At 42.0% G+C, this 24,202-nt stretch overlaps 2 protein-coding genes across 4 annotated transcripts in view; one reads left to right on the top strand and one right to left on the bottom strand.

The window, feature by feature from the left end:
- Window positions 1-24,202, bottom strand: part of LOC121830722 (disks large homolog 5-like) — a 249,446-nt gene that overhangs the window by 168,608 nt on the left and 56,636 nt on the right. The gene's annotated exons all lie outside the window — the stretch shown is intronic.
- Window positions 8,686-22,725, top strand: LOC143269209 (disks large homolog 5-like). The gene is made up of 7 exons (XM_076554228.1): window positions 8,686-8,874; window positions 10,860-11,046; window positions 11,861-11,992; window positions 13,053-13,236; window positions 17,037-17,152; window positions 18,110-18,204; window positions 18,372-22,725. The coding sequence occupies exons 1-7, from the start codon at window positions 8,742-8,744 to the stop codon at window positions 18,518-18,520; spliced, it is 996 nt and encodes a 331-aa protein (XP_076410343.1). The 5' UTR covers window positions 8,686-8,741; the 3' UTR covers window positions 18,521-22,725.

Below are 24,202 nucleotides of genomic sequence, written 5' to 3'. Positions count from 1 at the left end.
TATATCAAGTGTGGAAATGATTTCTCAAAGAAGGATTCCATTGTATTATTTTTTTACAGTCCCAGGATGATGTGTAATACCAATCACCAAAGCATTATCAATTAAAGACTTTTCTCACACATTGTCAGACTTCCTCCTATATTTAATTTTCTTTATTCTGATTTTTCTTGATTAACATTCTGGAGTGAAACATCTCATCCTGACCTTTCAACTGCAGGCACTTCTACATTTCATTCCATCAGCTTGCTGCATCTCCACTTTACTTAAAGGATTCCAGACTAGTTATTTAATGGGGTGCCCTTGTCCTGCTGAGCCCAATGCTAGGGAACCACCTACTAAGTTTGCTGTCTTGATAAAAATAACATCCCCAGAGGCAAACTCGATCAGTCAATCACATTCTAGAAAAGCCTATGACATGGCATCATACATTGGTAGTTTTAAATCCTCCCTTTCCTTCTGACTTTTCTCTAAAATATGTCCTTAAAAATTTGGCAATGGGGATTTAGCTCAGTGGTAGAGTACTTGCCTAGCAAGCACAAGGCCTTGGGCTTGGTCCTCAGCTCTGAGAAAAAAGTGGTCTAAATGTAATCTTCAGAGTATCTAGCCTGTTAATATTTCTGGACCAGAAACTCTTGCCTCTCCATTATAATAATCCATATCACCATGCTAGAACTCAATCTGTTTTGCCACAACCTTTCTGTATCACCTGCTGTATTCAGGTTTCCTTGTTCCTCTTCTAGAGCTCTATACAAAACCTGGAACATTTATTTAGAAAGGTTCTTAGGAGACTAGAATGCCAGGGCTCCCTGGATGACCAGTATTTGTCCCACCTCACCTCACATATCAGCATAAAAAAAGTGGGACCCCTGAGAGACAATTCGAATGGAAATAAATTTGAGAGCTATTTCTGGGAATCAGAAATTATAGCATTGTCCAGATTCAAAGGGCTACAGATGCTGAAAGAAAAAATTCTGAGTTTTCACCCATATCTAGATCTCTGACCAATGTGAAAAAAAGGACAAACGTTCTGAGTCCATTCTCGCTTTGGAGGACTCAATAACCACTGCAGTGTGTAGACTAAAAAAACTGTATGTATTCTGTCTGTCTGTTTATCTATCTCTCTATCTATCTATCTATCTATCTATCTATCTATCTATCTATCATCTATCTATCTATCTATCTATCTATCTATCTATCTATCTATCTAACTTTCCATCACCTATCTCTATCAATCCATCCATCTATTTACCCCTATCCATCCATCCATCCATCTTCTCCTACTATTAATCTTCCTCTTCTATTTCTCCTTCTTCTTGATCTTCCCTTATTCATCCAGGATATTATAACCACTTTTCCTCCCTGAGTTTTTACAGGGCCTTAGAAAATATTAATTACATCATAACAAAAAAACTTTTCTCTGTGGGTTTCATTCTCCATATTTCCCCACCCCAAGTCTTTGTAATCCCTGTCTTCCCCAGAACTTGCTAAAATGTGACATTCCTTAGATCTCTGACACTGTGAAACTAAAAATCTTGTGTAAAAGCGTATTTGTTAAAAAATGTGAGTAGTGCTTAAAACCAGCCCCAAACAAACATCTAACAACTTTATACTTTAGGAACTTGCAAACACACCATCTTAATTTGATTCTTTATATGCCAAATGCAATTCACATATAATGAATTCAATGAGTTGATATATTCAGTGTATATTAGTTCTCTGCCATGAAGTTCACAAATATGTTTTCTGACTAAATAAATTTTTTTAAGAGGTAAAATAAGTAGAGTTTTCTAAATGGAAATGGAAAGATATACACAAAGCCAAAAAATAGAGTTAATCATGAGTTAGAAGATTTATGGAACATAAAAAAAATCAAGATCAGATATGAAACTGCTGTATTCATTAAAATTCCTTAGGCCAAAATTCAGTACACTTGTATACAATTAGAATGTAATTCTTTGTTTGGAATAACGGTGACAGAAGAGGCCACTAAGGTTCAACCCTTTATACAAAGAAAAGGAAAACCCATGCTAGAACATTCATTTGATAGCCTTAAAATGGACTGCAAAAAGAGCTTGTCTTAGTCAGGGAGTAAGTATTCTTTCTCTCAACTACTTGAATTAGAAAAGACTTTCAAAAGATCAATGAAACCTCCTGTCAAAGCTTGGCTCATGGCATTGTAGGCTATGAGAACAGATGAGATCAATCTGAGTGCAATAGAAGTGGGAAAGTAGGTCATACACTTACTTAAACCTCCATGAAATACAGGCTATGTAATCTACTGATACCTGAAAGAAATTATTTCCTGATGGACTGTCTCACAGGAAGCATTGGTGATGCTTGGTTATCACAAGCAGAGGTCTCACACCCACTGGAAGATGATGAAGGAAAGATGGGGTTTTCCTGATAAAATATACATGAGAGAAGAAGTGCTTTACAGCCCATTCACTGGGCATGATAGAGCACTGGGCTGTGCTTACAGAAGAGGTCAAACATAAAATGGTTGATTCACCAGGGACTTCAGGACTGGTGTTTGCCTTTAGTGCCTTTGCAGAGCTCCATGGGAGAATGTGAACTTGTAGAAACAACTAACATTTTTAAGGAACGGGTGAAGTGTTGTGTAACAATTTTCCTTTTTATGACATGAAATACTTTTCCATTATTTTTTAGATTATAATTACATTATTTTCTCTTCTTTTTCATTCTTCCAAATCCTCACTATACTCCTCTTTGCTCTGTTTCTAATTTATGACCTCTATTTTCATTAACTGTTGCAACGACTGTGTCTAATTCACCTTCCATCCTAATTTGCATTACCAACCGAAAACTAGCTTTTGATGTCCTTCAAACTTATATACTTTATACCTTTTTAGTGAGTTTATTTTCTGAATTTCTTAACAAGAAAAACTATAACTATCTAATATTCAACTCCTTCAGAGACCCGAGAAGGAAATAATATTGAGTATATAGGAAATATAACTAAGCAACTTCCAAAATATGTGAGAAATGACACAAATATTTTGTTGCCTAGACTGTCACTCAAGATTTCTCTGCAACATTGGGACATCCATCTTTGGCCTACAGGCCTAGCATATTTTACAGACTCATCTGTGAAGCAAGATTTTCTGAAGGGCATTCCTACCTTGTCTTTGCAAGGTGCAACAGTCTTTTTTTGTGTGTGTCCCGCTTGTCCATTTTGGAAAGCATACTGTCAGCAGTTGATGTAAGGTCACTTTCTTACCCAGTGGCTAACATTTGCTACAAATAAAGTAAACACTATATAGAGTTTCTTCACTTCCCATCATCTTCTTTGAAGTAGATTGATGCTCCCAGGAACAGACATGTCTCATAGTCATAAAAAAAGGAAAAAATTATATGTTATCATTTTAAATGCCATATTCTGCAGATCTCTGAAGTGCTTTAAGATGACCTGTCTATCTAAAATATATTTCTGCTTGACCTTGAGGACAGAGCTAATATGACTACAGGTTTCATTGTAATGACAAAATACTAACCTGCATTTCTTTATTATCCTAAATAGTTGGCAATAACTTTCAAGGACTGAAAATTGCATTGCATTGTGAAATGAACTGTATAGGAATGATACACTGAACAAGATAGAAGTATATGTGCAGTATTTTCTAACAAAATCAATCTCAAATCTGGATCAATATACATAATTTATATATAATATACAAAAATCCAATCCATTCTGAAATATTTAAAACTAGTAGTTCCATTTTAAAAATAGATTCAATAATCTACCTTTCTATCTTTGAAGACTAGCAGTTATATTTACAACATATATATGTATATATTATATATACATAATATATATATATATTAGATAGAACATATTATTAAGTATTAGATTCAGGTTCTTTATGATAGGACACCTTTTGGAATGATGACTGTAACATGCTATTTACCTACGCTCTAGACTTCTCTGAATTTTAGTATGTGTTTCTTGCTTGATATTGTTCGTATTGGTTGAAGTTCCATCTTATCTAGGTCACTATGCCTCATTACTCCTTCACAATATTTGATAACCAATCCTTTGTATATAGTCTTGTATTAGGTTAGAACTTTCTTATTTAGACACAAAAAGGGGAGATGTAGTGGGTAGCCATTCCATCTTTGATCTGGAAGTTCCAAACCCCACTGAGGCTTTGGTAACTGTCACATCTACAAGGCAGGGCTGAGAGAGGACCATGAAGACCCGAGATCCAGATGGGTCAGTTCTCTTGGTTCCTGGACCCTGGACGCTGGAGGTAGACTGAGCAGAGTTCTCCAGAGAACACTGCTGGACTGCAAAACACCTTTCCCAGACACTGGTACCTATCCCTTCACTTGTAATAAAATTAACCTCCCTTTTAACTATGTGGAGTGGCCTTAATAATTTCACCAATAGCTGAAATTCCTACAGCTGAGAAGCTTATGTAAGGCAAATGAGAGGGTAAACAAGATGAAATGGTAGCCTACAGAATGGGAAAAGATTTTCACCAAACCCACACATCTAACAGAGGGCTGATCTCCAAAATATATAAACAGCTCAAGAAACTAGACATCAAAATACCACATAATCCAACTTAAAAAACGGGATACACATTTAAACAGAGAATTCACAACAGAAGAATATTAAATGGCCAAAAGACATTTAAGGAATTGCTCAAAATGCTTAGCCATCAGGGAAATGCAAATCAAAATGACACTAAGATACTATCTTACATATGTCAGAATGAATAAGATCCAAACCATTAATGACAGGTTATATTGGAGAGGATGCAGAGCAAGGGGAACAAGCCTCCACTATTGGTGGAGTTCAAACTTGTACAGCCACTCTGGAATCAGTATGGCAGTATCTCAGAAAATTGGGACTCAACCTGCCTCAAGACCCAATATTACCACTATTGGGCATATACCCAAAAGATGCTCTATCATACCACAAGTTCACTCGCTCAACCACGTTTATAGCAGCATTATTCGTAATAGCAAGAACCTGGAAACAACTGAGATGGCTCCCACCTGAAGAATGAATAAAGAAAATTTGGTACCTTTACACAAAGAAATATTACTCAGTGCTAAAAAATAGTAATACCATGAAATATGTAGACAAATGGATGAAACTAGATCCTGAGGGAGGTTACCCAGACCCAGAAAGACAAACATGGTATGTGCTCTCTCTTAAATGGATATTAGATGCAAAGCAAAGTGTAAGCTGGGTACTATCCACAACCCCAGAGAAGCTATGTAAAAAGGAGGACCCTAAGAGTGACATACATGGAGGGCCCTAGAAAAGAAAAATAGTTAAGATCTCCTGGGTAAAGTGGGAGAGGGTAGAAATGAGGGGATGGGGGATGGGAACAGAAGAGAATGAGATGGCCCAGTGGAGGGAGGGATACAGAGGGAGAGTAATGAAACAGATGCCTTGATAGAGGGAACCATTAGGTTGTTAGGGAGAAACATGGTGCTAGGAGAATCCCCAGTAATCCACAAGGATGACCACAGCTAAGACTTCAAGTAATAATGGAGAGGGTGCCTGAACATACCTTCGCTATAATTACATTAGTGACTACCTTAATTGTCAAAATAGAACCTGCATCCAGTAACTGATGGAAGCAGATGCAGTGATCCACAACCAACACTGGGCTGAGCTCCTAGATTTCACTTAAAGAGTGGCAGGAGGAACCACAGGAGCAAGTGAGGTCAAGATCATGATGGGGAAAACCACAGAGATAGCTTACCCAAGCTGGAAACTCATGGACTCTGGCCGGAACTAGCACAGGACAAAACTAGGCCCTCTGAACGTGGGTGACAGATATGTGGCTAGATTTGTTTGGGCAGCCCCTGGCAATGGAACCAGAACTTATACCAGGTGCATGAAATGCCTTTTTGAAACACATTTCCTATAGTGGGATACCTTGCTCAGCATTGACACAGAGGGGAGCTGCTTGGTACTGCCTCAATTTAGTATGCCAGACATTGTTGACTACCCAAGGGAGACCGGACCCTCTCTGAAGAGTGGATGGGAGGTGGGCTGGGGAGTGATGAGGCATGAGAAAAGTGAAGGAAGGGAAAACAGGAACTGGTATGTAAAATTAAAAAAAAAAACTTTTTTATAAATAAAACAAAAACACATCAAACAGCATCTCCCTATAGAGCATAAACTGGCTTTAGGGACCCAGCTTTCCTGCATCAGAGTGTCTAGGCCTCCGCAACTGCACTGAAGGGCAGTGGACTTACAGACTAGGAGGAATGATCAGATTAAGGCCCTGAGGTAGGAGCCATCTAAGGACCAGGGAATGGTGGAATTATCAGGTACCTATTGTCAGGCTCAAAGTCACTTTTACAAGCCTCATAATGTAGCCTGAGTCAGCTCTGCTGTGTGGGAACTCCCCCAGTGACATCTCACCATGGAAAACTCCATCTCACACAGCCTGCCTTTGTAGATCTGGGCCTCAGGCTGGGAATGAAGTAGCCACTCAAACAACACTGGCTCCTGGATTTCCAAAGGTCAAGAATGGCCTGTGGGAAAGGTCTGAGAACACAATCATTTTAGAGTTTGGATCTTTCTGGATGTTTGAACATTTAGAAATAGAAAAAAGGAGCTTGGAATAGTGATGCATGCCTTGATGTCAACCAATTGGGAAATGAGGAGGAGAATTGACGACTGACATCAGTGCAGGTTCCAGGAGAGCCTGTGTCTCAAAAAGGTCATGTTGACTGTGCCACCATTCTCATGGCTGCTGAGGCCAGATTTGGGGAGTCTGAAGCCGGGCTGTATCCTGAGCAGCTGTAAATAAGCTTGAGGAGGCTGTCCCTTGGGTCACCTGAACCATGTAAAAAGGAGAAGAAACCAGCAGACCCCTGAGACACTCCCCTGCCTGTAGAAGACAGGAGAGTTGACATTCACAGAGGGGGAGTCTCAAGGCTGAACTTTGAGAACCAGCTAGGCACAGTCTTATCCCCCAGTTCATTTCCTGAACATGATCCAACTATCAAGAGTGGGCTGCGATGAATATTGTAGAAGGCAGGTACTGTCCCCTGTCAGCTTGATCTCAGGGCATTTGGAAGAACATAAACCCTCCTCTGGATAGGACATCAGTGAGATAAGAGGCAAGACCATGCAGAAGGGGTTTCTGTCTTTGCTGGGTGAATAACTATATATCCTGGGCAGGGTATCTGTTCATGGAAGTGTGATGTTCCACAATTGATTGTTAGAAAGACCAAGCTGTCTGAGGTCTCAACTATACAGCTGACTCGGGACTCTTTCTAATTACTGGGATTTGTGGGCAATCCTTTATACTTTTCCATCTAGATCTACTGCCTCATCTCTGGATTCATGTGAGCATTCACACTCTCTGAGTATCTCCCCACTCTCTCTATACCACCTCTCTCCTCTGATTTCCTTACACCCAATACTGTCATCTGTGTTCTTAAAAGAGTTTTTTTTTATCAGTTTAGGGCACATGCCTTGCTCCTAAATTCCAGTATGTCCTCAACTTGTTGGTCTCCACAAGACTCTATTTAGAAATGAAGTTGACAATCACATTTATTTGCTTAAAGCTTCAGAATCTGAAATGACACAGATCACCTAAAAGTTTCATCAGTCCTAGGTTGCAAGGATTATGCTTAGGTCCAGAGATTTGGTTGGAGAACATGCATTCCATGCTAACCATGACCTGGCTTCTCTTTATAGTGATGTCACAATAAGAAATGTGAGGTTTGCATATAACAAAGCTGTAAGATGCAACAATTCTTGAGTCTCTCCCCTTACCTGCCCTTCTCATGTTCTTCTAATGGATCTTCAACCCAAAGCTAGCAGTGCCACCTATTCAAGAGCATGTGGATTAGAACACATGGCTAGAAAAATAGGCATTTGGCCTTATTTTTACTGGTTGAAGCACCATAGCAGTGATCTACATCATGTTCCACTCCATGATTGAATGCCTGGTTTGTGTGTGTGTGAGTGTGTGTGTGTGTGTGTGTGTGTGTGTGTTTATGTTTCATTCATGATGCCTCTCCATAGCCCACACTGAAATCTGACTTGCCACTCCATTTTCCTCAGTCTAGGAATTCAAGGATTGGGTCATCATACTCTTTCCATGAATTGCTTGCTTTCAATATCTGAGAGCTAAGCTGGTCTCAGTGGCTCCAACCAGACCTGTCCAGAGCTAGTCACATCTTCACTCACAACCTCATAGCTTGAGTGAGCTCTACTGCCACTCTGGGGGAATATTCATAACTAACTATGTAACATTTTTGAGCCCACCAATCTCTACAATTCTGAGGACCTTCCCTGGGGGATTGTTAAGAGTTCTCATCCCTACTACTCCCCATTGTCCTGACCTCATTTCTGAGCATCCTTTTTTCTCAAAATATTGATTATGAATCTTAAGGAGGGGGAAATCCAACCCTGGACAGTGCATGCAAAGGGAGCTTTCAACTTCACTTAGATAAATTTTCTAATGAAGCAGAGGCCTAGATTTCTGGCTTTGGAAGGAGGATCTACCTAAAAGCTTCCATTGTGAATCCACAGGCTCCTGAAAATGACACCTTGGTTTCAAGTCACTTTTGGGTGAGGTATGCAGCAGGGATGAAATAGCTATACCAGGTGACATCAGCACATGGACATTCTACTGTATCCTGGAGAGCCCTGGCATTCCATGTGATGTCACCAGTGTTGTGGCAACGCCAACTGTCACTGTGGCATTTGTGCAGTGTCTCATGTTTCACCTACAGACATGCTGTCTAGACTGAACAGGATTCTTGGGAGACAGGATGGAGAACACAGGGAGACCAAAGGGAGGCAGAAAGAAGATGGCCTTCAGTCTCCATGTCACACATCAAGAAATAGATGGTTCTGGGGAAAGCACAGTGAGTCCTGGGAAAGGGATGGGGAGCTTCCTGAAGGAAGAAGGCTTCAGCTGATCCTTCCAGGAGTGAGGCTAAGCAGGTGAGAGTTTCTGAGAAGCAATGGGACTATTTTAGTCCTCTGAATTCTTCAAGAGCAGAACAAAGTTGAGTTTGGTTAGTTTGGCAGAGAGCCAGGGATGGTCAAGGCTCCAGCTGTTCTGTTGAGGGCCCTCTGCTTTCACTCTGAGTGGGAAGAGAGCACATGAGGACTAAAGAGGTTTCAGTACCAGCCCAGCAACTCACACATACTGGATGTCTTTTGGTGTGTGTCACTGATAACAGAGAGAGTAATGTCCCCTGACCAATGCTAGAGATTTTCACATTTTAAATAACAACCACTGGCAAGGCAGGAGCCACCAAGAATTGCTGCATGTCAGTGACCCCTAAGGTTTCTGAGTTCCTGCCCTCTCACTCGCCAGTCATCTTCCCTCTAGAGTGCAGGACTGGTACATCACTGTTCCTGTAAGTATTTGTTCTTGGTGTCAGAGGGCTCACCTGTGGAAGCCCAGTCTTTAGGTATTTTCAGTCATGTCTTTTAATAGTTGATAACACCTTTGCTAACATCATGATGGATGGAATATATTCTGCTGAAGCTTTTGGCAAAAGTTTCATCATTACCTATGTGACTTATCATTGTTCTTACAGGACCCACATAATCCTCCACCATCCCAATACATTATAACTGCCCCGTGGATCTTCTCTAATTTGCTTGTTCACCTTGTGGAACTGATCTTCCTTTCCCATTATCCTGAGCTAATTTCTTAGCATCCTTTATTTCTCATCTTATTAGTTAGCATTCTTCGGGATGAGAAGAGCCATTCCTGGGCAATGTTTGGATGAGTCTTGCCCTCCACACATGATGAACTATTGAATTAGAATGAACTAGATTCTAATGAATCAGTGAGATCTCTGGATTGGAATGACGAGGTACTGAAGGACCTCCCCTGTCTCAGGGAAGGTGCTGGAAAGGGCAGCTTGGCTTTTGGTGAATTGGAGAAGAGTTTGTTATCAGATAGGTGATGACATTAGCAGTGACCCTAACTGTCCCTTCTCTGGAAATTCTATTGTATCCTGAGTGTCATTGGCATCTTTTGTGAAATCACCAGTGTTGTGGCAATGCCATTTGCCATTGAGGCATTCATTAAGTGTTTAAAGGTTCACCAATCAACATGTTGGCAAAAATGAACACACTTATGGGCATAGAAAGCCCTGGATTTCTAAGCAGCAGTTGATGCCAGACATGATCATTCTCTTAATGGGGTTCAGTAGCTGTGATCATTTGAAGCAATGGGCCTATGCAGCTTACCTGGGTTCCTAAAGAGCAGATCGAAAGTGGAGGACATCAGATGATTAGTTGGCAGAGGGCCAGGAAATGTCAGGGAAGCAGCTGCTTTGCTGGGACCTTTTTCAGTTCATTATGATTGTCAACAAATGCTAAAGGAGGCACAGAACCACTAATGAGATATCAGGGTAGGATGTTGCTGCACTTTATTCTCAGTGGATTTCTGTAGGTTTCATGGATATCTGATATAAATACCAGGAAGGGGAACTTACTATCCATGTACCAAGGTCTGAGACATTGAGTTGCCTTTAGTCCTGCACACAGGTTATCAGGGATGGGAGATTCAAAGCACCAGGCAATCCAGGACTTTTTTGCATCGTATCAGGTATCGGCTGACAATTCCAAACCAACATGGCTGGCCTTCCTTATGCCTTTCAGGGACAGTGTGGCTGCAGTAGGTCATAAGACATATATCTAGCCTTAGAGATTGGAGACAGACACATGGCTTATGGGACCCAGTTTAAGGATATCTGCTCTGATATTTGAGGGCTTTACCGGGTGCCATGCATTTCCTATTCCTCAGGCCTCCTCTGGAACTCCACATGATCTCTCTTGGCCCTATGCCATTGGTCTGTACAAATCCACTGTGTTTATGTACCTACAGGGACTACTAGGAAGGCATCATCCACACCCTTCTTCCTCACTGAGCAGGAGCAGCAGCTGAACCAGGTGGATAAATTGACCCTTCAGCTACAGATGATGACCAATGAGAGGAATGAACTGCTGGAACTCCTGGCCCTTTATAACAACAATGAGTTGAACAACAAGTATTCATCATGCCCATTTCTCTGGTAACTGTCTTGACCCTACTGTGTCCTGAGTGCATTTGAAAGGCAGAACTGAAGCCTGTAGGAGTGAGATAGGACATACGCTGTTCTGATTCCTGCAAATGAAAACCAGAGCCTGTGGCCTGAATTACAATCTACAGAGTAGGTCATTAGGGAGTAAGATCACAACATGCATTTCAAGAGGCCTTGACAGGCATTGGCTTTTAGGAGATGCTCAGTGCTCTGAATTGATATTTACTTTTGCTTTTTGCTATGGGAGCAGCTTGAAGATCCTGGTGGTCCTACTCAATCAATCTGTGTGTGACCAGAAGGCCTGGAATTCAATTCTGCTCCTCTCAGCTAGTTCCTTACACTATGAGACAATGCCCCCATCTGCATTTCTGTTACATTCTATCTGTGTATAGGAGTTTATACAGCCATCCTCATGTAGTGCCTCCTCCATAGCAATACTGATTATGAGTTCTGGGTATCCTTATAAGGAGAAAGAATCTGTTTTCTCAAGACAGTAGGAATGCCATTGCAGATTTCAGATAGACCTGGATCTGTGCATTGACTCCAAGACCTTCTCAGAGAGCTAGTCTACCCGTCCAGGGCTACTGAGGGAGCTCGTGTAGTCCTGTCTCCTTCCCTATTGACACCCAGCCTTTCCTGGCCATGAGACAGTGAGGCAAGTCTAATGCACACCAGGAGATCCAGTATAGAATTCAGGGTGTGACATCCAGTGGGCTAGTGTAGTACAAAACAGAACCTTAATTCATGTGGTCCCTGACACCCGTGTTCATGGGGTTCTTTTCTCCTGGGCCATGCCCTACCACAGGCTGAAATCTGAGATTGACATGCTCAAAACACAGCATAAGAAGGAGATGTCAGATGTAAAGAAATTCCCTAAGGAGGTTTGTGAGGCCTCGTACAAGTGCAAGAAGCTGAGTGAGCAGACCAACTCCTACCAGTGAGCGCCTAATTTAGTAATTTACTAATTTAGTAAAAATTGGTAAGGGGTGCTTCTGATAGTCTGAAGTTTTTCCAGTCCTGCCTGATGCAGCTGTCAGGAGGAATGTGTCCGACCTAACTCCTGCATCAAATGGTGCAAATAAACACACTGTGGCGTCTATTACTTACAAACTGTATGGTTGATGGCTTAAGTTTCTTGCTAGTTAGCTCTATCATCTTAACTTAACCCATTCTGTTAATCTATATTTGCCACATGGCTTCTGCATGGCCAGGCTGCTGGCATGTTTCTCCTTGGGTGGCAGCTGGCACCTCCTCCATCTCTGACTTTCTTCTTTGTCTCGTCTGGATTTTTCTACCTGGCTCCATCCTGCCTTGCCATAGGCTAAAGCAGCTTATTTATTAACCAATGGGAGCAACACATATTCACAGTATACAGTAAAACATTCCTCAGCACCTTCTTCACCTTAGAACAAAGTTGGGCTGTGGTTCTAGTCTGTTTACCTCTTAGCAAGCAGCCTGCCTTATAGCTCTTGGACTTGTGCCTCCTAAACTGAGTTCTCCAAAGAGTGAAGAGTCTGAGAGCCCCTCTCAACATTTTCCTGTCAACTTCTGGAGCTTCTAGACAGAAAACGTGGTTTGAACCAAGAATGGTTTCTGCAGCTCTGGCAGGAGCTCACAGAATGGTTTCTATGGGACACAAAGATGGAATGTATTCCTGCTGGATCTTCTGTCCTGCTCAGAGCATGAATTCCTTCTACCTACTCATGTTTTCCCAATTCTGTGAACAATTAAACACCAGGGTGTGTGTGTGGGAAGCGGGGGATCCAGTTTTCAGAGGAACATGGATCCTTTACAGTCAGGGTCTTCAGAAGTTGTTGGAATTTTTCAGGAACTTGGGTATTCTCTGGCTTTGGCCTGCACCTAAGTGATGCTGCCATAGCTAATTTGGGTCGCAAGGGCTGTTGGGAAAAGGGAAAAGGGATCTTGCAGGAATCATGGTATTAGGAAGCAGGAGTGGGAGATGGAGGTGGAGCTCATCATTTTTGGTGACATTTCAGCACCCTCTACAGTCAGCTCCTGAGTGAATGGACTCAGCTAAGGGGAAAAGTGAGTATGTTGAAAGAGGAAAACAGAAAGCTGCATGGGGAGCAGATTTCACTACAAGAGTCCTGTGAGGATGCAAGGAGGCTCTGTGAGGAGGCCCATGAGAAGATGTATGACCTCTGGACAAAGCAGCAGCAGGTAGGTTGAAGCAGCAGGGCCAAGCCCCTACTTGTCTACCCATATACACACATATACACACGCCCATGTAACCATCTACTCATTTATCCACCTGACCCATCCCACCCAATAGTTCATTTCTGTGATCATTCACAAGTCTTTCTGGGGAGTTAGCCTCTTGGAAGGCACTGCATGACTGCCAAGGAACCCTACTGCTCTGCTAGAAGCTGCAGTCCATTGAGGGAGACAGGTAAATCACATGTCACTCACCAATATGCTAGTATGGGGCAGCAGTACTGTGATGGGAGCCACTTAGGGAGTAGCACAGAGATGTGTGTGAATGAGTTCAAGGGTCTGGGTCTCATTTGCTTGGCACAGGTCATATGAGATCAGAGGCAGAAACAGCATGGAAGGAGGAACGTCCCCTACAAAAGCCAAATGACTGGGTCTTGTGGACATCTTTTTGGGTGTCATACACTATTTTACCCTCTTCTTCTGAGACTGCCATGGCGTTCTCTTTACCAGGCCAAGCTCTTGGTTCACACTGACAGAAACTTAAGTAACAGCTTGTCAGTACTGTTTGCTCTGAGTAGCAAGGCAAGTTCTCCCATCCTGGATCTTACACTCGGAAGCTCACTGGATGACCAGGGATGTGGCCAGGGCTTATGACAGACAAGGGTCAGGGTGGCAGATTTGAGATTTTAAGAGAACAATTTCTCCAAGTGCACCAACATAGCCTGCAGAAGCACAGCATGTTTCCCCAGACATGTTTAGTCTCAAATTGATGGAAAGCAGAACTGTGGGTCTCACTTGAAACAGCTAATGTGAGGAGTCTAAATTCAACTGGTAATGCCATCCTCGTTCAGTTGATGTCCTCCTCATTGCATTCTGTTCACTTATGATTTGTGGTGTGTGTGTGTGTGTGTGTGTGTGTGTGTGTGTGTGTGTGTGTGTTGTGTACATGCCTGAGGATGCTTACATTTGTGGGTTTGTTGGAAGGCCAGATGATGACATCAAGTGACCTCTGTTGCTTTCTCCCTTATTCCCTTTAGCCTGGGCCTCTCACTGAACCTGAAAATTTCTCTTCTGGCTAAGTGGATAGCCACAGGTCTTTGGATCCCTGTCTCCTCACACTAGAGCTTCCTGTCTTTTTCTGTCTCATCTCATTGATAAATGATTCATTTGGTCAGAAAGTAAACTCACTTGTTGGTTTCTCTTAATTTCTGCACTTTTTTATTGGTTTGGAACAAATGCATTTTGTAATAAATAAAAAAATCAAACAATGGAGCTATTTTAAAAATCAATGTAGACTTTTCTTTCACTGAATAGAGATAACATTCCATGAAATGTCTGGTTTATCTTACTGCCTACACAACATGGAATCTGACATTTTGATGCTCACTTTATGATATTTATAGCTGCTGTGTCTTAGAAAGACTCCTCCTAATAGTTGTATAGAATATTGCATTTCAGGAAAGTGCTATGGGTGACCTAAGTAGCCTCCTACTGACTAACTGGGGCTGTTTTCACATAATATGTACTGTAATCCAGTCAAAAGTTGTTGGGTAATGACAATGGGGATTTCCATTCTCAAGTGCAATCAATGTCTTCTGTGTCAGAATCTGGGCAGGTTTAGTGAGGAGTCTATGATGGGTCAACTTGGATCTATCAGGAGGCTTCATGTCCAGCCCTCTTCCATGGGCACTTGGTCTTGTGTGGTCAAACTCATTTGTGCAGAGGTTGTTATTCATCTGTACAATCAGTGAGTCTGTGATAAAAACTGTCATAGGAGGAGAAATAATTTCAGGCCAGGGCAGAAAAGCCTGGCTGTGTCTAAGAGGCTTGTAGACAGCAGGGAGGACCCACTACCTCTCCCTGTAGTACAAAAGGAGTTGCAACATTCTAGCCTTGTCCCTTGCCCTTCTGGGTTCAAGAGAGTTGTGTGTGTGTATTTGTATGTTTTCTTATGTGTAATTTTGTGGGTATGAAAATATGTGTTTGAGCCTCTCTGTGTATGTTCACTCACTCGCGGAACAATGGAACATCTTTAAGAATGGTGGAGACAGATTTGAATGAGAAAGTACTGTGCCTAATCTGGTTAGTACCACTTTGCATCAGTCAAAGAACAGATGTTGTCCATCATTCTGCATGTCCACACAGCTAACTACAACAAAAGACAGAAAACTGATGAAGGCTAAAAGTTTTTCAGGTATTTTCAGGTTTTTCAGGTAGAGGTAGAATTATTTATCTGCAAAGAAATCCTCGGGAGAAAAACAAAGTAATAGGGTCCATAAAGGTGAGAAAGAGGCTACAGAGAAGAGGAAAGGCTGCCTGAGGGTTTGTGTCCTCTGTTCTGGGTGAATGGTGGCTGACCACTGATGACTTCCCTGCATTCTGTTTTGTTCTTCTCCTCATCGCCTGCTGCCATTTTCCTTTCACCTTTTCCTCACTTGGTTCAGCTAACCTTGTCCTTGGAGCTTGGCCTGGACTTTATTCCCTGAGAAATTCTGCACTGCAGAGGTGCTTGTGGCTGCATCTCAGCCCAGCAGAAGTCTCACAGCTATGCTGAGGTGTGAGAAGAGGCTGTCTCAGTGCACCCCTTAGGCTCATCACACTCTAAAGCACCCACTCCATGTTGTGTCTGCAGCACTCAGAAACTGCTTTTATTCCAAACTTCTTCATACTGAGTTAAAATTGGCCTGATGGAGGGTTGGGAGAAATGAGAACTATCAGATATTGGTAGGATTGTAAGATGTTGTAGCCCTGTGAGAAGCTCTTTAAAATTATTCAGAATGTTGAATGCAGACTCCAAGTGGACCATTGATTCCAGAATGGAAAGTAGGTGTCCACAGAGAAGAGAGGACAACAGGGTTACAGCAGGACTCATCAGAACACCCCCAACTAGAAACTACTCAGATGCCCATCCTTGATGAGTGCAAACATACAATGTGGTCCATGGAATATAGTTAAACATGGAATAATACATGCAATCCTTTCGCTGAGTTAGTCAACCTTCTGTTACTCAAAGAAATACCTGACACGGTCATCTTACTTGGAGGAAAGGTTAATATAGACTTCTGAGTTTAGAGATTTTCTAGTTTCTGAGCATGTTGCTTGGGGCCTAAATTGAGGCAACCTGTGCTTTAGAGAGCTTCTTTAGGAGGAAGCTGCCCTCCCTGGAGGCACTGGGAAGCATTGAGTGAGAGCAAGGGGCTGGCCCATTGCCATCCAGTGGTCCTGTGCTGGGGAACTAAGCCTTCAATTTGCAGACTGGAGAACTTGCTAGGAGAGCTTGGATTACTGGTAAAGGATCCCTGGGGTTCAGCTGTATGTGTACAGGTTTACATGGCAAGCATTACATTGACTTATCTGCATACTGAATTCTTCTCCCAGATCACCAGGCATGCATGTGTTATACAAACACACAGGCAGGCAACACCTGCACATATAAAGTAAAAATAAAATGAAAAATTATCAAAACAGAGTAAAAGTACACAATCTTCTCCACATCACTGTGTTCAGAGCATCTTGTGTTTTCCTTTCTCTTTACTGGAATATGGGTAGAGAGGCTGTGGGTTAATGAGAGGTCACTTTCTTCTTCATAGTATCCCAGGTGATCTCATATTACATCAGTGTTTTCTGGTAAAGCAAACATGGAGACAATGTAGTGTGCTTGTATGTGTGCATCCATGTACATGTGTGTGTTCAAGAGTGTGTGTGTGTGTGTGTGTGTGTGTGTGTGTGTGTGTGTGTGTGCATGCGTCTATATGTCCAGGGGTGCAGACAACCCTCTCCTAATAACACAATCTTCTAATGAACAGGAACATCAAAGACTTGAGGAAAATCTTCAGTCCCTGATGAAGCAGAAGGAGCTGCTCATCCAGCAAAGGGACTTGGCAGCAAAGCTGCAGCATCACTTCACTGTGTCCCAGATGAGGTAGGAGCCCAGGCTTCCAGAAGCAGGTGTATCAAGTGGGTCCACTGTACATGGATCTATGTCCTCTTTGAGTTTCTGTCCAATTGGCAAAGCTTCCAGCCACAGCCAGGAAGAGAACACCTCAGAGTGTCATTGCTGATTCAGTCAATAGGAATTTCTGTCCAGGAAGCAATATGCTTTCTCCTTGGTCTTATGGGGATTGTGTCCCCTTCTTCCCTTCTGAGAACTCTAGTATGCTCCAAGTATCTCAAATCTAACATTAGATCTCCCCACAAATATTCCCATGGCATCCAGAAACCTACAAGGGGAATCATCAATCATGAAGGAAAGTGTGTCCTCCTACAACTTTATTTTCCATCAGGAACATCACATTTAGAGATAAGTGTCTACCCTTCGGCCGATTTTAATACAGCACACTCCTGCTGATTGCAGGCTCTCTGCAGTGTTTATAAGTTTCTCGTGAGAAGATTTACTCTGGTCATAAACAGAGTAGGAGTTGACAAGTTAATCCCATGCAGGGGTCTGGGCTGTAGGATTAATCAGAGCCTTCTCTGCATTGCTGTGTAGTCTCCACTAGAGGGCAGGCATAGAGTTTTCCAGGAGGTTCTCATTCACCTGGTATCTAATCAAGGCCAGGTACATCTTCCCTGACCTGTGCCTCAGACCTTCTCATACTGATATTTCTCCAAAATGATGTCTTTGGATTGTTGGAGAAATATGCTGTTTCTTCTAATCCAGCACAGTGTGTATTTTCCAGTTCAACTTCTAGCAGTTTTTTAAAGTTGAGAAAAACCAATCTTGCCAGGGTGCTCTCTGACCCTTTTCCCTTGGGGAAGCAGGGAATGAGCCCAGCTGAGAGGTAATGCTCGATTGTCTAGCTGAGTAGATCTGGTGGGGGCACAAAAGCTGACATGGCAGGTCCCCCCAGCCTTGTGCCCCAGTGCCTTTCTCCCCTAGGTTTGAAAACCACCAGCAGGAACTGGAGCAGACCACAGCCCAGGATGAGAGCCTCCTGCAGATGGAGCTGCTGAAGCAGAAACACTATGTCTCAGGCAAGTAAGCCACCATTGAGCCTCATCCCCAGCAGCCAGGATGTTCATGTGGTGTGTTTCCTTCCTTAACTTTTGTTTACTAGGGATGAATAGGCTCTGATTTTCTTGCCATGTGCACAGCAAAACTGTTTCTGAATCATATTTTCTTTACTGATTTTCCCTGACAGTACCTGTTAAGGAGACTAGGAAGGCTGGAAGAAGCCAAATACACCTTGAAGGCATGATATTCTACACTCCAGGTTCAAGGCCTCCTCAGAAAATGCCACCTCTTTTCAGCTTTGAACTCACTCGTGAGGCAAATATCAACCTACCATGAGGCAGTCCAGCCACAATTGGATCCACATCTGTTGGCTCACTATCCCCAGATAAAAGTTTGTGTAAAAACAAGTCTAATATACAGAGAACACAACACAAATTACTAAAAACCCTGACTCCATATGTGATGGAAATCTGACAAGGAATACGGTGTTAATGTCACACTGCCATCCAGACAGACCACATCAAAAGCATAAGATTCTCTCTAGTGCAGTTTTCAAGCTGACACCATGTCATGGGCAAGTGTAGCTGAAGATAATTCACTACAAAGAATACGCCAGTTCCTCACCTCTTTTGCTCTTCCATAATGAAATTCCAAAGGAAACTGAAATTTTCCCTTTTTTTTTTTTTGGTTTATATCTTAGGATATTTATGCTTTGGTTTTTGGTTTTATTCATTTTTGTTTAAGGTTGTGTTAATTTTTGTTATACTTTTCTTCTTGTCATTGTTTTAATAGTTTGCTAAGGCTATATACTGTATATAATGACTGCTCTTTTGAAAACTCCCATTGAGTAAAATGAATGCATTTTATGAATAAAATAAATTTCAAACTTTTCACTCTAAGACTCTTCTTTAGTCAGATGAGGTTTCACATGCTGCAAAGCCAGAAATCACAGGCTTGGATGTATTTCAGTAAGTTCCTGGAATCTTGGGCTGCACACAGATTTCCCAGCCATGGGCCTCAGGGCTACACAGGGGGATGGCGACTTGGATGTTGGTGTATAGCCTACCTCATGGATACCAACTACATAATAGAAAAATTAGACATATTGTATCCTTGAGGTCATATATTTAGCTAAGAGTAAAATGTTGTACACTGTACACACATGTTCACGGAACTTCATGTAGACCAAATTAAGGGAAACACAATATATTGTTCCAGGCCTCTCAGGAAATGAGAACACTCATTAAACTTGTATAAAGGATTGAAATATATCATGAGTGATAAGTGAACAGCAGAGCTGATTTCCTGCAAGACAATTTAGGATATTTTGTGGCGCTTTTGTTTATACTTATGGATGTTTTGCCTCCACATACATGCAGTTCCCACAAAGGCCAGGTGGGGGCAGATTCCACCTGTATTTTAAGTTAAAAAGGTTTGTTAGCTGTCTGTCCTGTGAGTCTTCTGAGACAAGAATAAATGTTCTTAATGGGTGAGCCATCTCCACAGTCCTGTAATAGACCCTTGTCCTCCCAGCCCTGTGTGCTGTATTAGGTGGATTGGATCACTCCCCACCAAAGACTGAAGTTTATTGAAAACTGTAGGGACAGGCATGCTAATTGTCTTAGGCTGCCACACATCCATTTCAGGGCTCTCATAGGTTCAGGATCCTGCCCCAGTCACTGACTGTCAGATTAGAACAGATATGGTAGATCTCTTCTAGGTTGACAACACCTATTAAGCCAGTCTGTTGTAATAAAAATTGAGAAGACCCTCCTGGGGGTGGAGGTAGGATGAGGAATCCCTCTTGATGGTCTGATAAGCAATGTTGGGAGGAACCTCATGACTAGGTGGAGTGGATGGAGCCTGCATCAGGGGCCACATGTCTCTGGTGCAGAGAGATTCTGTGCAAAACTAAAAAAGGAGAGAAGTGGTTGAAGCTGCTCTTTTACCACAGTAGATCTCAGATTCTATTGAGAAAGTTCTTCCAGAGACTGATTTACTCTGGTGAAGCTCCTCTGGAATAGATCTGACTCCTGAGACTGACAGTGAGGCAGAGATTTCATGTGTAAAGAAAGTTATCCCCTGGGTCTCCAGACTGGAGCTGTCAAAACAAGGGTAAAAAGAACCTACTGTCCTCTGATCTTCCTGTGTGTCGGGGAGGGGTGCCAGGTCTTACCCCACTGAAGTTAAGACATCTGGTTTTTAATTCCTCACTTAAGATAGAATCTCTCCATCTCATATAATTACTCATTTAATTAGATTACTGTGTGTCCCGTGTGAGAAATATCAGACTTGTGTTATTGTACTTTCTTGCCCAGAAGGTATAGAAACCTCGTAGGCCAGCATCAAATCATCACCTAAAACACGGGTTAAGGGAATGTGACCATGTGGAATTTATAACTGAGATAAGGCTTTTGTGAGATCCAAACTACTCTAAAAGTTCTCTACCTGGCTGGTGCATTGGTCATGGTTCCATTGGGATAACAACTTATTGAATGAATTTCTATATATACAGAAGATTATTTTTTAGAATGACTTAGAGGCTGTGCTCCAGCTATTTGAACATTGGCCGGCTATGATGACAAAGTCCAAGAATCCAGCAGTTTCTCAGTCCACTACACTTGATGTCTCACCCACAAGTAGTATAGTCTGGAATCCCAAAGAAGTTGGCTCCAATGCCAGTGACGGAATGAACTTGCTAGCAAGGTGAGACCAAGCAGCTAAAGAGCAAAAGCTCTCTTCTTCCATTTCTTTATATGGGCTTCCAGCACAAGGCCTGGCTGATTACAGGTGGGATTTTGGGGCTCAAAACATCTGAGGTAAAGGTGTTTCTTTCTCCATCAATATCTAGATTAAGGGAATGTCTTCCTTATGCAAAGATCTGATTACATGTGTATCTTCTCTCTTCAAATTAAGCAAAAATACCTCACAGGTGTACCCCTCCATATTTGGGTTTTGCTTAATTGCAGGTGTAGTAAATTTCACAACCAAAAAGAGCCATCACAACTTCACCCCATGTCAACTTGACACACAATTATATCTTTTTATGTCATAATTAATTTCCAAATGTAAAACAATAACCAGGTTATAATAATGCCTAAACATGATATAATTATTCCAATTACAAGGCAAACATATTATGTATTAGACCAGCTCAAAATTATGCCTAGCATGATTTAACTATCCCTGTACAACTGCAAGCACATTATAAAGTTAGAGTAAGTGGCAATGTCCCTTGAGGGACATTTTTTAGTATCTCAAATTTAAATATGATAAACATCAATATTCCCCCTTCTTTTGTAATGAATGTTTTTATTTATTTGTTTATTTTTATTTTTACATCCTAACCAAAATTTCACCTCCATCTCTCCTCTCAACCCTCCACCCACCTCCACTCTTCCTGATCCACACCCATTCCTCCTCTTTCTTCTCTTCAGAAATGGGCAGGCCTCCTATGAATATCTGTCTGCCATGTTATATCAAGTTGTGGTGGGACTAGGCATGACCTCTTCTATTAAGGCTGGATGTAGCAATTCAGTAGGAGGAATGGGGTCCAAAAGCAGGAATTAGAGACAAGCTCTGCTCCCACTGTTAGGAGTCTCACAAGAAGACCAAGTTATACACCTGTAAAATATCTGCAGAGTGCCTAGGTCAGTCCCATGCAAGCTACCTGGTTGGTAGTTCACTATGAGCCTAGGTTAGTTAGTTCTGTGGGATGCTTCTGGGGCTCCTGACACCACTATCAAATACAAAAATTTAATTGTTTATTCACTAATTTACATGCATTGGTGTTTTTTCTTCATGTATGCCTGTGTGAGGGTGTTGGTTCCTCTAGAACTGGAGTTACAAACAGTTATGAGCTGCATCGATTTTTTCATTATTTTAAAAATTATTTTATATGATGAGTGTATAGAAATCAACCGATCAAACTTAAAATAATATCTATCCATTTTCTTATTTTGAGAGGGGGAAATACATACATACATATGATAGAGAATGAACATACACAACACATCATGCCATTCTGTCATTCTGTTTATATAGAGGTCAATGAACGAATTTGGAGGAGTAAGGTCTTTCCTTCCACCCAACTGGGCATCTCATTGGCCCTTCCCTGGTACTTTTCATGACCAACTTGTGGCTTTCTGCCTTAGAGGATTTTCTTGTGGTTCTGAAAGTTAGAGAATATTATTATTAAAGTGCATTGGGAAAATTTTGAACTGAATTTTGTTTCAAATGAATGACACTCTTAATAAAAGCTCACTGTAGTGGGAAGAATTCTTGATGGGAGGAGGGTTGCTGTGTGTCTAGCTTGAAGAAACTGCTTGTCCAGTGTAATTCATGGGAAAAGGCAAAAGTGAATTTACTCTGCCATGCAGGTGAGTGAGTTCACTGGAAATAACCAGTGAAAAAGCACCAAGGAAGATTCCAGGGTGAGTCATTGAAATGCCATGTTTCTTCTTGGCATTGTGCCTTTGAGAGTCTGTCCTTTGTGGCCTGTACACTTCCCTGGTCTAAGGCTATTGGTCATTTGTGCTGTGCAGGCCCCTGTGGACAGTTCAGGTTTCAGCATTTAACCAGGTACAGCAATAATCACATACTTATCCCAATATAACATTCTTACAAGGATCAAAATTTCCAAGGCACTTCAGAAGTTAAATAGCGTTTGTGGTTATTGCATGTTTTAGAATACTAATGTCTCAGCCGGGCGGTGGTGGCACACGCATTTAATCCCAGCACTCGGGAGGCAGAGGTAGGTGGATCTCTGTGAGTTCGAGGCCAGCCTGGACTACCAAGTGAGTTCAAGGAAAGGTGCAACGCTACACAGAGAAACCCTGTCTCGGAAAAAAAAAAGAAGAAGAAGAAGAAGACTAATGTATCAAAGACTTAGTGAAAAAATATTCCAGGTAAATGAAATACCTTGTATATTTCAATCTCTAGATACTTTTAAAACAAAAATTACTGAAAAGTGGATGCAAAATTACATGAACAGAACAAGATATACATAGGTTCACCTTTAAATTTATATAAATGCTGCACTTCAGGATCAAATATGAACACATTTCATTAATTATAGCCAGACTTTAGGCTTTATTTCATACTTGATGGTATTCAGAATATGCTATCTCAAAACATGGGGCTTGACATAGGATGTTATTTGAGTGCATGTATCAATGTGAGGAAAGACTCAGATCTCCCCTGAAAACCTAGAAAGGACTTCCTGACAATTTCCTGAAGCAGGTCAGAAGCACCACATGTCTCTCCATGGAGAAAAGGTGCAGCCTCATATCTGAAGACTGATGAAGGCACACCGAGAGGACATGATCCAAAAGCCCTCACTATTTGCCATTCATCTGATTGACTCCTATTGCTTTCATTTTGACACACGTTTCATTACATTCCACTTTCCATCAACTCTAGAATGAATTCTCAGGTCTACTACATGCTCTAATAGGCACAGTGCTGGCCCTGAGCCATGGTGCATGTCCATGGCTCAATGTGATGCCGCATGGGTAAAATGACTGGGCCCACCAGGAGTTGAGTATCAGGAAAGCCCCCCCCCCCCAGGAGGGAAGTGTAGGGGTATTGGGAAATATAGCTGATACATAAAGGCATCATTTTGTGAGGAACTCTGGTGAACATGTAGGCGGTAGCCCAATCCAAGGACAAGGACCATAATGAAATCTAGAGTAAGGGCCCATCAGTTCTGGGGCCATGTGCACCTCTGTCCCTACACATTGTAGCATTTGGGGACAGAAACCTGATATGAGACCAGAGGAGTGTTTGGAAGACTCCCTTTCTTTGGTAGCCTTGTTCAGGTCTCTAGCTGCCTGCAGGGTCAGTAATTCCTCTTGAGATGATCTCCACAGAAGGACTGATGCCCTTTCACCATCTCCAAGTGATCCATGGGTCATTCTGACCTGAGCCTGGGATGGTACCCCACACTAAACTAAGGAGTGTTCTGGGGCTGCTGGGTGTCACTTGGGAGAGTTTTTTGGCAGGAGTCTGTGAAGCTTG

The sequence above is a fragment of the Peromyscus maniculatus genome, chromosome 18 (assembly GCF_049852395.1).
Source record: "Peromyscus maniculatus bairdii isolate BWxNUB_F1_BW_parent chromosome 18, HU_Pman_BW_mat_3.1, whole genome shotgun sequence".
Lineage (NCBI taxonomy): Eukaryota > Metazoa > Chordata > Mammalia > Rodentia > Cricetidae > Peromyscus > Peromyscus maniculatus.
This window is presented reverse-complemented; position numbering and strand designations above follow the sequence as displayed.

Bases quoted from the DNA above. Each gene is read 5' to 3' on its own strand.
- LOC143269209 (XM_076554228.1), top strand. From the start codon at position 8,742: ATGCTGTCTAGACTGAACAGGATTCTTGGGAGACAGGATGGAGAACAC. The intron at 11,993-13,052 runs GTGAGCGCCTAA...GTGACATTTCAG, and splicing joins GAGCAGACCAACTCCTACCA to CACCCTCTACAGTCAGCTCC. The intron at 17,153-18,109 runs GTAGGAGCCCAG...TTTCTCCCCTAG, and splicing joins TTCACTGTGTCCCAGATGAG to GTTTGAAAACCACCAGCAGG.